We start from the raw sequence: 16155 nt of genomic DNA, 5'->3' as shown, positions 1-16155 counted from the left end.
AATAAGCTTTGGGTGGTTCGGTGTGCGAAAATATGCTTATTTGATATTACATGGACTAAAAGTGTAAAAAACAACGTAAGTTTGCATTTCCGCGCATATCTTACGTTCTAGCCACATCTGGACATCCAAAATTTTTGTACACACTAAAATATTTTTATTTTAGTGATCGGTATGCAAAAATTCCATTCGTTTCGCAAATTGGATCATTTTCGCGCCCGTTACGATTTCCGTCGTAATTAGCCGAACAACACAACCGTACGGCCAAACGAACCAACATCCGACATATTTTTGAGCATGTTTCATATTCCCCATACTGTAACTTCATTATGAAGCTTAAAAATGGGCTTGACGGATGTTAGAAGTGCCAATACGCGACGAAACAAGCTCAGGGGCCAAAACTGTCAAGTTATGAAAGTTGCTGGTCTGCAGGTGGCTTGCGGAGCGTATGCCAATGTCCTTACGATTCGTAAGGCAGGCCCAGTGACCAGAATTCATTTTCAGCAATCTTTTTGATCTTTAGGGGCTGTTTGTGCAAATTTTTGGTGTGTTGAGCAAGTTTAAGTGTTCTCCAAGGTCTCTAATCAGATCCTAACACATGTGTGGCTATGATTCAATCCTTGTTGGCCACACAAACACATGTCCTGATTTTGTTCTTCACCAACTAGTATAAATAGCCATGGCCCTTCACTCATTTCTTTGCTCATTCTTCTCATTTCTTCTCTACATCTGCTTTGGGGAGCTTCCTAATCTGATTGGAAGTTTATTCTTAGTAGAAAAGATAGCAAGGACCCTTAGTGAGCATTCTTTCATTCTTTTATTGCTTACTAGTTTAAAAAGTCAAACAGTGTTTGACTTTCAGTTTGACCAGTCAATGGTCAACGCAATGTTCGGTTGAACTTTGCAACGTGATTGTAATCACGATGGTTATAATCCTTAGCGATTATACCTATTGATTACCACGTTAACTAAGTGTAGTGACGAGTCAAAGTTTCGGTCAAAATGCGTTTTAGCACGCATTTTGCAACGGAACTACTTTTAGGTATCAAAACACTTTGTTTTGATACCAAATCAGTAGGTTAAACATGTTTTGACATGTTTAACTCGTCACTATTAGTTTAGTGCTTGTTTAGGGTCGTAAGTTAAGCGGTCTAAACAACCGCTTAGACTTTCAAACCGGACCCGTTTGGTCGATCTTTAGGATCCGACCAAGCTTAGTTAGTGATCATAGTTGCATAGGGAATAACCACTGAGGTTATACCTTATGATCACATAGGATTGGTTAGTCGTATGCTAGTTAGCTTGTATGCCCATAAGAAATGACCAAAATGCCCTACCGTATTTTGCATATGTGATCAACTTTTTGACATATAATCTGATTTAGTAACATGTTTAGGCATAATTGGGCATGTGAGACTTGACATAGCACATAGTTAACCAACCGAACATAGTTTTACGCTAACGACGCATTATAGTAGCTTATACTACCATAATGGGTCGAAATGGGTCAAAAGCACTTAGGTAGACTTTCAAATCAGAATGTTAGGTCTATTAAATCATGCCATATGAGTTCCAATACTCATTTGATTTATAGAACTTCATTCTATCCTATCTCCCAATTTAGGATCCGATTGTTTATCATAGTGATTCCATACTAGGTGCCACTTGATTCCTTGATTTCCCGAGCTTCGTTAGGACACTTAATCAAGGATACTCGCAATCTCAAGTGAGTACATAGTCCCCTCTTTTACTGTTTTCAATGTTTTGGGGTGAAGCATGTGTACCTATTTGTTATGTTCTTGTTTTCAAAAGTATAATTGATTATACATACTAGTACTTATCTTTATACAAACTGAATGATTATTTATGGTTTAAACTCTAAAATTTTCTTAAAGATTATAAAAAATAATGTTTGGAATAGTAATTATTTGGTTCACCAGGCCGGTTGGTAGTATGATATAGCGCTATAGGACTAGATACCCCATTCCTGTTGTATGGAATGTCAGAAACCAAATTTTTAACCAAATAGAATTTGCCTTTGTGGTATTTCTATAGGACTAGATACCCCATTCCTGTTGTATGGAATGTCAGAAACCAAATTTTTAACCAAATAGAAATTGCCTTTGTGGTATTTCTATAGTCTCCAAAGTGTAGTTTGATACACTAAGGTTTGATTGAATACCAAATCACACTTTCTTTGTATATGTTGATATACTACAAAAGTACAGTTTGATATGCTCTCAAATGTGATCTACCAAAGTATATTTTGATATACTATGTACATAATCCAACATGTGTTTTAACATACTACTTTGTTATTTACCAAAGCATAGTTTGATATGCTACTGTTTACCAAAGTATAGACTGATATACTACCGACTTTGATATTTCATAAACTAAAGTATATTCTGATATACTACCAAAGCATAGTGGATATGCTATTTTCAAACCAAAGCATAGTTGATATGCTATTTTCAAACCAAAGCATAGTTGATATGCTATTTTCAAACCAAAGTATAATTGATATGCTATTTTCAAACCAAAGTATAATTGATATGCTATTTTCAAACCAAAGCATAGTTGATATGCTATTTTCTAACCAAAGTATAATTTGATATACTACCTGTAGGATCGTTTTCAGACCCGAACGAGTCGATCAGAAGAGGTCTTAGACTGAATCAGAGGCGGAATTCATTGATTCAGTCTTTGTTTAGCTTGTATAACACTAGAATCGCTATTAACTGTCTCTTGTATTGATTAGAACACGTTTACAGACTTGGAGACACATCGACGGAGCTTCGCCGTCGGAAAACAAGAAGATTACGACTGATCTCGTTTGAATGAGTATTTATAGGCATGTGATTCCGCTTGAAACAGTCTCAAGCGGAATTACATCTTCAAGCGAAATTACCACTTTCTACTTTCAAGCAGAATTAGAAGCTTGATTTCGCTTGAAATGACTATGTGTCATTTCAAGCGGAATTACCTATAAAATCCCATTTCTCGTTTTACGTGCACTGATCTATCAGTTCTAACCTAAGACTCGAACGAAGATGAAGTCGACAGACAACTGCACCAACACTACCAATACTTTTATCCTTAAACCAAAGTATACTTGAGATATACTACCAAATCTATTATTTTAATTACTAAAGTATATTTTTGTCTATACTATAAACCTTTTACCAAAACAACACGTTTTAGAAACAAAACTTTTACATTGGATTCATGGCTATTTTGAAAATATAAAACCTTTTCTTACATTATCCAAAGCCATGAATCTAATACACAAAATCCTATGTTACTCACAGGCATTTTTATGCTGACGTACCTATTTTCATATATGTTTCAGGTACTGCTATGTGATGATTGTTGATGCATGCTAAACATAGGATGGACTCGTGCCTTAGCGACTTTAAAACTGAGAAACAATTATTTGCATTTAACTGAATTGTTCTAAAACAATGAGTTCAATAATTAAATAAAACAAAACTATTTAATCCATGGTTGTGAAACAATAATTCTGTTACAACACTCCCCGACGTTTCCGCCACGTTTTGTTGTTTTACGTGGTCGGGGTGTGACAGAAAAGTTGGTATCAGAGCCAATGGTTATAGGGAATTAGGTTATTAGTAATGCTTTGACCTAGACTATAACCTTCCTAGGACCCTAACACAAGTTATCTTGTGTTTAGTCTTAAAACAATACACTTCACCTATCCTTAGGTGATTAACAAAAACAAAACACAATTCATTCTCTCGAGTCAAAATTTTTCAAAACATCACAAGAAGTCATCTATCCTTAGATGATTTGTTTTTAGGCTTTTAAACCTTTGGTGTTTTTCAAAATCTCGTCAAAGTTTGGGTCTAAATAATGTGAACACGTGCAAACTGGAAGAGTGAATGTCTGTACCCTGAGTTTTCTGTCTAAGGCTAGAGTGTTCGTACAAATCCGCCGTATCGGACCAGTCACTCTTACCTGGGAACTCTTGGGGTGTGTGTTCACTTATAGGCGAGCATGTCTTTAGTGATACATTATATTGACCTATTTACTTTGATTTGTCACAGTGTCGTTTGTTTTTTTTAAGTAATGAACAAATGATCACAATCCTTATGCCTTGTTGATATTCTTAGCATCCAGTTTTGAATATCCAATAACATCTCACTCGTTTTTCCCTCATGTTTCTTTGCTCTTTTAGAATATGCCTCCTTGACGTGATCAAGCTCAGGATGCTGCCATGGCAGCCTTAATCACTCAGCAAATCGCTGCTGTACTCCCGAACCTTATCACCCAGATAAATCAGGCAAACAATAACAATAACAATGTTCAGTGCAACTTTAAGACATTCAATTCAGCTAAGCCACTTACATTTACTGGGTCTGAAGGGGCCACTGGGCTCCTACAGTGGTTCGAGAGTCTCGAAAGCACGTTTCGTCATGTACAATGCCCAAACGAGCGAAAAGTTGAGTTTGCGTCGAGTGTATTCCAGAAAAGAGCACTCACATGGTGGAACGGCATAATGAGGGATCGAGGTGCCGATGTAGCGATGGCACAAACCTGGGAAGAGCTTCGGGCTCTAATGATGAAGGAATTCTGCCCTCGTCATGAGCTTAGGGCTTTAGAACGGGAATTTAACGATCTCAAACAAGACATCGGTGAACATCGAGCCTACACTGATCGTTACGAGGAGTTGAGTCTGTTATGTCCTACCATGGTTACGCCTTTGGATAAGGCGATTGAAAGATACATCGATGGCCTCCCTGACTCAGTTCAGGATATTGTTACTGGTAGTAACCCCACTACCGTCAGACAAGCCATTGAACTATCCGCCACCCTGAATGAATCTCAAATCAGGAAGGGTAAGCTTTTCCGAAAAGACGATCAGAAACCATCTGACAAGCCGGCACAAGAGAAACCAAAGGATAAACAGACCGAGTCCTCTAAGAAGTCGAAGAAGCGCAAGGCTTCACAAAACTTTGCAGTGGTTGCTCAGAATGATCAGGTTGCACCAAATAAGCCAGCACAGCCTCGTGCTAGGAAGAACTATATTGGTACTGCACCCTTGTGCAACAAATGCAACCGTCATCATGTGAATCAGATACCGTGTCACAAGTGTACCCACTGTGGGCGATTGGGACACTTGGTCAATACATGTCGCCATGTTATCCAAAACCAAAATGCTGCAAATCCTGCTGCTGTTCAAGCACAGTTTCCACCTGGATCGTGCTACAACTGTGGTGATCTTACTCACTACCGAAACAATTGCCCAAGACTTGTTAATGCAAATCCAGCACGCGGACGAGCATTTAACATAAACGAGGCAAATGCAAATGACAATGCGGCAGTGAACAATTAGACTTTTGTATTTTCCTTGTTTGTTATCTTTTGACATTTGAAACAATTCAACAGTTATATAAATAAAATTGTTTTTCCAATTTTATTTCCAAAGCTGATACGATTGTGTGTGTGTTGACATACCCCTACAAATACCGACACCAAAGAACCATGTTCTTTCCAGAGCAAACTTCTCATGTGGTTCTTTCATTTTGTGATCACTTGTGGTCTTCCCTAAAATCCCAAGTACTAGTTTCTTTTAAAGAGACAAAAGTACAGGGTACAAATTGTAATTTCTTAAGCAAATACTTGAAGTACCACTTCAAATCCCTGACTTAATATCTAAAGGTACCTTCGTGGCCCCTTAACTGGACCTATGTATTGTGACTATGTACACGATTATCAAATACATTTTGCTTCGTGTGTTGCTTTATGTTGGTGCACTACACTGTTGACTTCATCTTGGATCGAGTCTTAGTCTTAGATTGTTAGATCAGGGCACGTTTTACGAGAAAATATGAGATTGTAAGAATGTTTGTGATAGGTTTCGCTTATAGGGACATATAGGCAGGTTTCGCTTATGTGTCACTATGTAGTTTCGCTTATACGACAAGTATTAGTTCCGCTTGAATGTCAGCTGAAGGTTCCGCTTGAATGTCATGTACAAACAAGCGAAACCTTAGCACCTATATATAGTCTTACAAGCGAATCATTTGTAACGAAGTCTTGTAACTCGTACCGAAGTGCTGCCGGATCGAGATTTGATTGTAAACTGTCATTATTCAATACAGAAAGGTGTTTAAAGTGATTTACTAGCTGTTTCTACGTTGATTACTTGTTTTCCGCACCTGTAATTGACGAAAACTCCTCTGAACGACTCGTTCGAGTCGATTCACGATCCTACACTTTAACATGCCTAGTACATGGACTTCAAAACATATTCATTACACAAATTCCAAATCCTTATAAAGATATTCCTATCTTCATAGTTAGATTCTTGAGGATGTTTTAAGGTACTAATTGAAGTCTGTGATTGGATTTCTAGTGTACTTCAAAATGCATTAATTCATGAACGAGCTAGTAACTAAATTAACGAATACACAATTTTGTGATTTTGTGTTTACATGTAATTCTAAATCTCGCTACCTAAGTCCTGGTGGAATCTTCCGTATTTTCATATGTTAGATTCTCAGAAGGATACTCAAAGTACTATCTTAAATCCTTAAGGAGCTTTCTATGCAAATAGTCAGAACCTTGGATTCCAAAGTGCTGTTTCAAAATGATTATTGGTTTTTGAGTTACAAAGATCCCTTAAATGGTCTATTTAAAGAGATCATACGACGATCTAGATAAGAAGATCATGTGTTGATCTAGTTAGAAAGATCGTTCGTTGATTTAATTAAAAAGATCTGTTGGTGATCTAGTCAAGTCATTTCATTATTTGTTCGATTGATTTTACCCTACACATTATGAAATGAACTGTACGGACTGTGCAAGGAATTACGTAATTATGGATGCATACGTAATTATGGAATTCAGTGCACAGAAACCACAGCAAGTTTTGTCATGTGTCAAGACCTATAGTGATGAGAATAACGAGACGGGAACAATGTAAAAAGGGCATGGTGGATACGCCGCTGGTACTTCCTATATATAAGTGTTCCTTAATACATTGCGAACGTAGCGTTATTCAAGTTACAAGAAGTCCTAGACCTTGACCAATATCATTCTATTTTGCAATCTCTGACTCTGATTTCGAGCACACACAAGTTTCCTATAATAGTCTTCGTAGGAAACATTCTCCTACCCTTTGTTCGGAACTCCATGTTTTTGTTACTACAGTGACAACATCTTGGCAATTAACAGATTCGCTAAGAATCCAAACGTGACCTAGAATTCTAAGTGGGAAACGTAGGATTCATTTGAAAGCGAAACAATCACAGTTGTCTTCACAAGTTTCCTCTAGAATTAAATTTCGGGACGAAATTTCTCCTAAAGTAGGGGAGACTGTGACACCTGTGTCACCACGAACACCAAACAAATGCCAAATCAATGAAATATTGTGTTTCATACTTGGGATTCGTATAAATATGTGTATCTTTTGCACATATCAATATTTGTTCGATTTCGAGCTTTAAATCGCTTTCTGGAAGGTTATACGCGCACTGGTGCGTAAACGTAATCACTTTAACGCAACAAACACTCTGGGATAGTGAAATAGGCTTAACGTACCTTAAATAACCTTTACATAACTTAGAACTAAGTTTTGGAAGGTTTGGTACGGCAAAAACAAGTTTATTCGCTCTCAGGGACTAATTACGTCAACTTGCAAAAGTCTGCCATTTCGTATGGAAACATACCGTCCAGAACTTGATCGTAAGCTAAACATACCATAAATAACCTAAACATAGCTTAAAAATAAGCTTTGGGTGGTTCGGTGTGCGAAAATATGCTTATTTGATATTACAGGGACTAAAAGTGTCAAAAACGACGTAAGTTTGCATTTCCGCGCATATCTTATGTTTTGGCCACAGCTGGACATCCAAAATTTTTGTACACACTAAAATATTTTTATTTTAGTGATCGGCATGCAAAAATTCCATTCGTTTCGCAAATTGGATCGTTTTCGCGCCCGTTACGATTTCCGTCGTAATTAGCCGAACAACGCAACCGTACGGCCAAACGAACCAACATCCGACATATTTTTGAGCATGTTTCATGTTCCCCATACTTTAACTTCATTATGAAGCTTAAAAATGGGCTTGACGGATGTTAGAAGTGCCAATACGCGGCGAAACAAGCTCAGGGGCCAAAACTGTGAAGTTATGAAAGTTGCTGGTCTGCAGGTGGCTTGAGGACCGTATGCCAATGTCCTTACGGTCTGTAAGGCAGGCCCAGTGACCAGAATTCATTTTCAGCAATCTTTTTGATCTTTAGGGGCTGTTTGTGCAAATTTTTGGTGTGTTGAGCAAGTTTAAGTGTTCTCCAAGGTCTCTAATCAGATCCTAACACATGTGTGGCTATGATTCAATCCTTGTTGGCCACACAAACACATGTCCTGATTTTGTTCTTCACCAACTAGTATAAATAGCCATGGCCCTTCACTCATTTCTTTGCTCATTCTTCTCATTTCTTCTCTACATCTGCTTTGGGGAGCTTCCTAATCTGATTGGAAGTTTATTCTTAGTAGAAAAGATAGCAAGGACCCTTAGTGAGCATTCTTTCATTCTTTTATTGCTTACTAGTTTAAAAAGTCAAATAGTGTTTGACTTTCAGTTTGACCAGTCAATGGTCAACGCAAAGTTCGGTTGAACTTTGCAACGTGATTGTAATCACGATGGTTATAATCCTTAGCGATTATACCTATTGATTACCACGTTAACTAGGTGTAGTGACGAGTCAAAGTTTCGGTCAAAATGCGTTTTAGCATTCATTTTGCAACGGAACTACTTTTAGGTATCAAAACACTTTGTTTTGATACCAAATCAGTAGGTTAAACATGCTTTGACATGTTTAACTCGTCACTATTAGTTTAGTGCTTGTTTAGGGTCGTAAGTTAAGCGGTCTAAACAACCGTTTAGACTTTCAAACCGGACCCGTTTGGTCGATCTTTAGGATTTGACCAAGCTTAGTTAGTGATCATAGTTGCATAGGGAATAACCACTGAGGTTATACCTTTTGATCACATAGGATTGGTTAGTCGTATGCTAGTTAGCTTGTATGCCCATAGGAAATGACCAAAATGCCCTTTTGAAGCTAAAATCCGTATTTTGCATATGTGATCAACTTTTTGACATATAATCTGATTTAGTAATATGTTTAGGCATAATTGGGCATGTGAGACTTGACATAGCACATAGTTAACCATCCGAACATAGTTTTACGCTAACGACGCATTATAGTAGCTTATACTACCATAATGGGTCGAAACGGGTCAAAAGCACTTAGGTAGACTTTCAAATCAGAATGTTAGGTCTATTAAATCATGCCATATGAGTTCCAATACTCATTTGATTTATAGAACTTCATTCTATCCTATCTCCCGATTTAGGATCCGATTGTTTATCATAGTGATTCCATACTAGGTGCCACTTGATTCCTTGATTTCCTGAGCTTCGTTAGGACACTTAATCAAGGATACTCACAATCTCAAGTGAGTACATAGTCCCCTCTTTTACTGTTTTCAATGTTTTGGGGTGAAGCATGTGTACCTATTTGTTATGTTCTTGTTTTCAAAAGTATAATTGATTATACATACTAGTACTTATCTATATACAAACTGAATGATTATTTATGGTTTAAACTCTAAAATTTTCTTAAAGATTATAAAAATTAATGTTTGGAATAGTACTTATTTAGTTCACCAGGCCGGTGGGTAGTATGATATAGCGCTATAGGACTAGACACCCCATTCCTATTGTATGGAATGTCAAAAACCAAATTTTTAACCAAATAGAAATTGCCTTTGTGGTATTTCTATAGTCTCCAAAGTGTAGTTTGATACACTAAGGCTTGATTGAATACCAAATCACACTTTCTTTGTATATGTTGATATACTACAAAAGTACAGTTTGATGTGCTTTCAAATGTGATCTACCAAAGTATATTTTGATATACTATGTACATAATCCAACATGTGTTTTAACATACTACTTTGTTATTTACCAAAGCATAGTTTGATATGCTACTGTTTACCAAAGTATAGATTGATATACTACCGACTTTGATATTTCATAAACTAAAGTATATTGTGATATACTACCAAAGCATAGTGGATATGCTATTTTCAAACCAAAGCATAGTTGATATGCTATTTTCAAACCAAAGCATAGTTGATATACTATTTTCAAACCAAAGTATAATTGATATGATATTTTCAAACCAAAGTATAATTGATATGCTATTTTCAAACCAAAGCATTGTTGATATGCTATTTTCTAACCAAAGTATAATTTGATATACTACCAATACTTTTATCCTTAAACCAAAGTATACTTGAGATATACTACCAAATCTATTATTTTAATTACTAAAGTATATTTTTGTCTATACTATAAACCTTTTACCAAACGGCACGTTTTAGAAACAAAACTTTTACATTGGATTCATGGCTATTTTGAAAATATAAAACCTTTTCTTGCATTATCCAAAGCCATGAATCTAATACACAAAATCCTATGTTACTCACAGGCATTTTTATGCTGACGTACCTATTTTCATATATGTTTCAGGTACTGCTATGTGATGATTGTTGATGCATGCTAAACATAGGATGGACTCGTGCCTTAGCGACTTTAAAACTGAGAAACAATTATTTGTATTTAACCGAATTGTTCTAAAACAATGAGTTCAATAATTAAATAAAACAAAACTATTTAATCCATGGTTGTGAAACAATGATTCTGTTACGACATTACCCGACGTTTCCGCTACGTTTTGTTGTTTTATGTGATCAGGGTGTGACAAAAAGTGTTCCACTTTAACAATTTAAACTCTTGAAATCAAAATTAATAATATTGTATTACACAACATAAATCATTAAAGTTGTATTATAATATTACAGTCATGTTACAACTTAATAAATTCTTATTAATGGCTCCTTTTCTTTTAAATATTTTTACATCAACCACAATGCATATTAATAGCAACACATTGTGTTATATGAAAAATATCTTTCTTACAAGCCAGAAAAATCCACAACTTTTGTTATCTTTAAGTCTTTAACTCTTCAAAATTTTAAGTATTTATGTTATATAAATAATATATTTGTTTTTTTAAAGGTAAATACTATATTTCTTTAGTTTGCATTCACAATTTAACTTGACTTAGTTCATTTATTAAACAAATTTCAAGCTAGACTTAAACCTAGTGTATTGTGAGTTGTGCTTATATGGTGTAGGCGTGTTCACGAGCCAAACTAGGATCTGCTCGTTGTCGAATTGGTTTGTAGTCGAGCTTAACCACTGGCACAGTTTGCAAACGAGTCTACCTGAGCTCGGATCGGTTTATAAACGATATGAGCCGAGCTGTCTCGGTTTGTAAACGAGCCAATTTCGAGCTACCTTTTTTCGAGCGCGATTCAAGCTACGAGTTATTTGATCATCTCTAGACTTAGCACCGGCTAAAATTATAAGATTAGGAGTATATATTATGAAGGGACGACTTACTAAAATTATCCGCCACTCACAACCAATTGTGTGTGTATACATACATAATAAGTTAATAATAAAATAATTCAAACCGAGCCGAACCAAATTGAGCTCGGCCAATTTGTAAATAAGCCGATCCGAGCAAGCATTGAACAAACTTAGGGCTGGCAATTTTACACGAATACACGAATAAACGACACGAACCTACACAAAGTTAACAGGTATCATGTATGGCCTTAACAGGTATCGTGTATCAAACATGTAGACATGAGATTACCTGTTAATTTTCGTGTATAAACAGGTTAAATACCTGTTTACCTGTTAATACCCGTTAGTACACGATAAGAAATTAAATTAAATAAAACTCATCAGCCAGTGTGTGTGGGTTCCTTAATTCCTTTCTATTTTCATTCCTCATTCAATAAAAAAAAATAAAACCTAAACTCCCTCTGTAACTCTCAAATAACATGTCGTGTTTTTGTTCGTGTTAACAGGTATTAACATGTAATTTTCGTGTATAACAGTCGAACAGTCGTGTTAACAGGTATTAATTCCTTTCTATTTTCATTCCTCATTCAATTAAAAAAAATAAAACCTAAACTCCCTCTGTAACTCTCAAATAGCATGTCGTGTTTTTGTTCGTGTTAACAGGTATTAACATGTAATTTTCGTGTATAACAGTCGAACAGTCGTGTTAACAGGTAATTTTCGTATATATTGTGTCGTGTTCGTGTTTGAAAAAAAGGACACGATAAGTTATCGTGTCGTGTTCGTGTATGGAATTTCGTGTATCGTGTCTTATCGTATACGGGTACACACGATATGACAGCCCTAAACAAACTTCAAGCTAGTATCCTATAAAATCTTTAATGAGTAAACACGCAACCTATACCATTAAATATCCTCTAGCTTTTTTTTAAAGTATTCAAATTTACCAATTTTCATCTATTTAAAATCAAAATCAAGAACAATGTAATATCACAACATAAATCATTAAAATTGCATTATAACATTACAATCATTATGAAACTTAATAAATTCTTATTAATGCCTCTTTATTTTTCTTATTATTTTCATAAACCATAAAATAACACATATTAAAAGCACCACATTGAGTACTTTGTCCTTTTTACTACCAAAAAAATCCACAACTTTTGCCATCTTTCAACTCTTTCAAACTTCAAACATTAACCCCCTTTAACCCTCCCCCAACCCCCTTTCCTCCAACCTATGCATCCTCCATCACTATAGTTAGTACCTACCTTTTCAATCACAGAACCACCACATTGCAACCATGGACCCCCACAGCTTCATAGCCCGTGCAGAAGCCCAACGCTGGTTAGGCATCGCCGAAAAGCTCCTCATGGGCAACGACCTCGTCGGCTCCAAAACCTTCGCAATCCGAGCCCGAGAATCCGACCCGCGCCTCGAAGCCGCCGATCAGATCCTAGCCGTAGCCGACACCCTCCTCGCCGCCGATAAACGAGTCGTCGGAGCCAACGGCTCCCAACAACCCGACTTCTATGCCATTCTCCAACTCGTCCGATTCGTTCAAGACCCCGAACACATCTCCGCTCAGTACCGCCGGCTCGCGGTTCTGTTGAACCCGCATCAGAACCGGTTTCCGTACGCCGATCAAGCGTTTCAGGTTGTGAATGATGCGTGGGCGGTTTTATCAAATCCTATGAGAAAATCGATTTATGACTCTGACCTTGAGTTTTCGCAACACCAACAACAGGTTAATAATTTAGGGTTTAATATTATTGAACCACAGAACCAACATCACCACCACCAGCAACAACATCAGCAGCAGCATCAACATAATTTCTTTTCGGTTAATCGAAACGAGCAGGAAATGTTTCAATCTAGGGTTCCAGTTCAATCAGTTCATCACCATCAAGAGCAGCAGCAGCAGCAGCAGCAATTGCATCAGCATAATTTTATGTCGGTTCCGGTTCGTGAACCGGAACAATTGTTCCAACATCGTGGTCATGAACAATTGTTGTTTCAGCAGCAGGTGCAGCCTTTTTCGGTTACGGTTGAATCGCAGCAGCAGACTCGTCCTGCAGCACCGTTTTCGTGGCCTCAAGCACCACCACAAGTACCACCACCACCACCATCACTGTCACAAATGCAACATCAATTTGAAGCGGCCAGTCACATTAATAGAAGCAATGATGTAAGGGAAGGAGCGGGAATGGAAGTGGAAGTGGAAGCGGAAACGGAGACAGCTGATGAGAATGTGGATAATTCTGCGTCGTTTTGGACGACGTGTCCTTACTGTTACTACATGTATGAGTATCCAAGGGCTTATGTGGAATGCGTGCTGCGTTGTGAGACCTGTGAAAGGGCGTTTCAAGCGGTTAGTATACCATCTCCACCGCTGATAAGTGAAGATCAGGAGTCTTATTACTACTGTTGGGGGTTCTTTCCATTAGCGATTTCAATGTCACATATGGAGAAAAACAAAAACAATGGTAGTACTCAGACGAACTCAAAATGGTCGCCGTTTTCACCTATGTGTGATGTAACAAGTCATGTTAAGGACCAGTTAAATAAGAAGGCGAAGGAGGATTTAAATGAGGAGGCGGAGGAGGAGGAGGATTTAAATGAGGAGGCGGAGGAGGACCATTTAAATGAGAAGGCGGCCCCAAAGAAGAAGGTGTTTGTTAATCAAAATTTGGGGCCGCCAATCTACATAGACGATGAAACCGATGATATCTTTGATGGAATATCTGAACCTAGCGATGATTCCGATTCGGATCTTGAATGGAATACTACCGAGAAAAAGAAGGCAAAGAAGATGAAGAAAGATAGGGTAAAGGAAGCTAGAAATGGGAACACCAAGAATGGTTCCTCTTTACGCTCGAGCAGGAAATCTTCAGGTGTAACTACACGAAGGCAATCGGTTCGGGCTGCAAAGGAAATGGGGAGGTTGGATTTAAACGTTGAGTTCAATAACAATGAAGGGGAAGAGCCCGCTGCAAGAGCGGGTGCTGGGAACCGAGGGAATGGGCAAGGAGATGGAGATAATATCGAGGGTATCGGGTTCTTTGAAGGGCTTGATGAGTTTTTCAGCAGCTTGCCGATCCTCTCTGTTGTGAATGATGACAAAGTTAAAGCCGCTTAGTGATGAAGTAAGTTAAAGTAAGACCGTTTTTCTAGTTGTAGTTGTGCTATTTAGTGGTGGTGGTGGTGTTAATATCATTAGCTAATAATGATGTGGTAGTTTGTTTAGCAAGTAAATTCGTGTCGTGGAGGAGACAAATGCATCGCTGTTTTGTTTAATTTCCTTCGGTCACTATGATCAAGTATTGTACTTTTGCTTGTTATCATCAACATCAGTTTTACCTTAGTTATAAACTATCAGAATGCATCTTTGTTTTAAGTTGACATATTTTTAAAGAGGATGAAGAAAGCACACATCTAAATTTCTGTAATTATTCCTAATCTCACTAACGAATAAAGAATCTCTGAGATTAACATTCACAACACATTAATGAAATATGCAAATCAAGATTTGGAGTCTCTAGATTGTTGTGGATCATATGATTGTTTTGCACCTACCTAATCCTGTTTCGCCCTGCTGCATCGAGTCATTGTGTAATGAGTAATCATTTTCAAAACTCGTTGACTTCAAATTGGAACCTATTTGTTAACTGTAGTCCGGTCCAGTCAGTCTTCACACGCCTCCTTGGGTTGCGCAGTTATCTGCTTCAACAAGCTGGCATTTATGGGACCCGGCAGCAGAACACCCTAACTGGTATGCTATCTACCAAGAAACTGCAGCAAAGGATTTATTGTATGATCAATAATAAATACACATGGGTGCGGACTGTGTAAGGCTTTCCTGTTGAGTCGTCCAAGAATCCGAAGTTTATCTTGTCATGTACTGCACTATTATATATAATTGGCAATCAGTAGCTATTAGTCAAGTTGTAACAGTTAGGGGTTGGTTCTGTATATGTTTAACCAACTTAACTGTGTTGGTTAAGGAGGTTGTGAACTTGTGATCAGTTAGCATTTGTACTTAAGGGGATCATATGAAATGAGTGGGTTATGTGCGCATCTTTTTAACGGCGAGAACCCTGCACTAAATACACCCAAGTATCAAATATACCATGTTATAATTCCACACATTACATCAAATCTACCCCACAAGGTCCACTCCAACCAATTCAAACTTAATTGCTGTATTCTTCAACCACAGAAAACACATAACCTTGATCTGGCCCATGATCTTTTTAGGACCCACCACCTTGTTGCTGATTACTTTTGCGTTTCTGGCTCGCCGAATGCACCATATCGCTGTAGAGAAAACACCTTGAATTATCTTCTTTTGATGTCTTTAAAAAAAAAAATTATTCTTAGTAAGAAGACCTAAAGATTGGGTTGAGAAGTCGCCATTTGCATCAGCGGACCAAAATCTCTGGTCTTTAGCAATTAGCATCCGTGATGTTCACCTGCCATGACTCACTCCCCACCCTAAGCGTTCTTTTCCACTACAGTTCCATTCCACATTATTATCCAGAATGTTATAAAGGGGATCGGTCACATAAGGGCGCATTACCTGCCCAATTGTCTTTCCAGAATAGTAAATCCCTACCTGATCCCCCCTGTACTTTTATTAACCCCTCCATTTTGATTGATAAAGGAGCTTATCTATAGAGCAAAT

The 16155-nt window shown here is 37.5% G+C and overlaps 1 protein-coding gene across 1 annotated transcript; it reads left to right on the top strand.

Moving 5' to 3' along the window:
• Window positions 1-12637: 12637 nt before the first annotated feature.
• On the top strand, window positions 12638-14868 carry LOC110889992 (homeobox protein 13). Its single transcript, XM_022137565.2, has one exon. The coding sequence runs from the start codon at window positions 12775-12777 to the stop codon at window positions 14608-14610; it is 1836 nt and encodes a 611-aa protein (XP_021993257.1). The 5' UTR covers window positions 12638-12774; the 3' UTR covers window positions 14611-14868.
• The last annotated feature ends 1287 nt before the right edge of the window (window positions 14869-16155 follow it).

Source organism: Helianthus annuus, chromosome 11 (genome assembly GCF_002127325.2).
Source record: "Helianthus annuus cultivar XRQ/B chromosome 11, HanXRQr2.0-SUNRISE, whole genome shotgun sequence".
Taxonomy (NCBI): domain Eukaryota; kingdom Viridiplantae; phylum Streptophyta; class Magnoliopsida; order Asterales; family Asteraceae; genus Helianthus; species Helianthus annuus.
The sequence above is the reverse complement of the archived record's forward strand: the minus strand, read 5'-3'. Positions and strand labels throughout refer to the sequence as shown.

Coding starts and splice junctions, on each gene's coding strand:
- LOC110889992 (XM_022137565.2), top strand. CDS start 12,775: ATGGACCCCCACAGCTTCATAGCCCGTGCAGAAGCCCAACGCTGGTTA.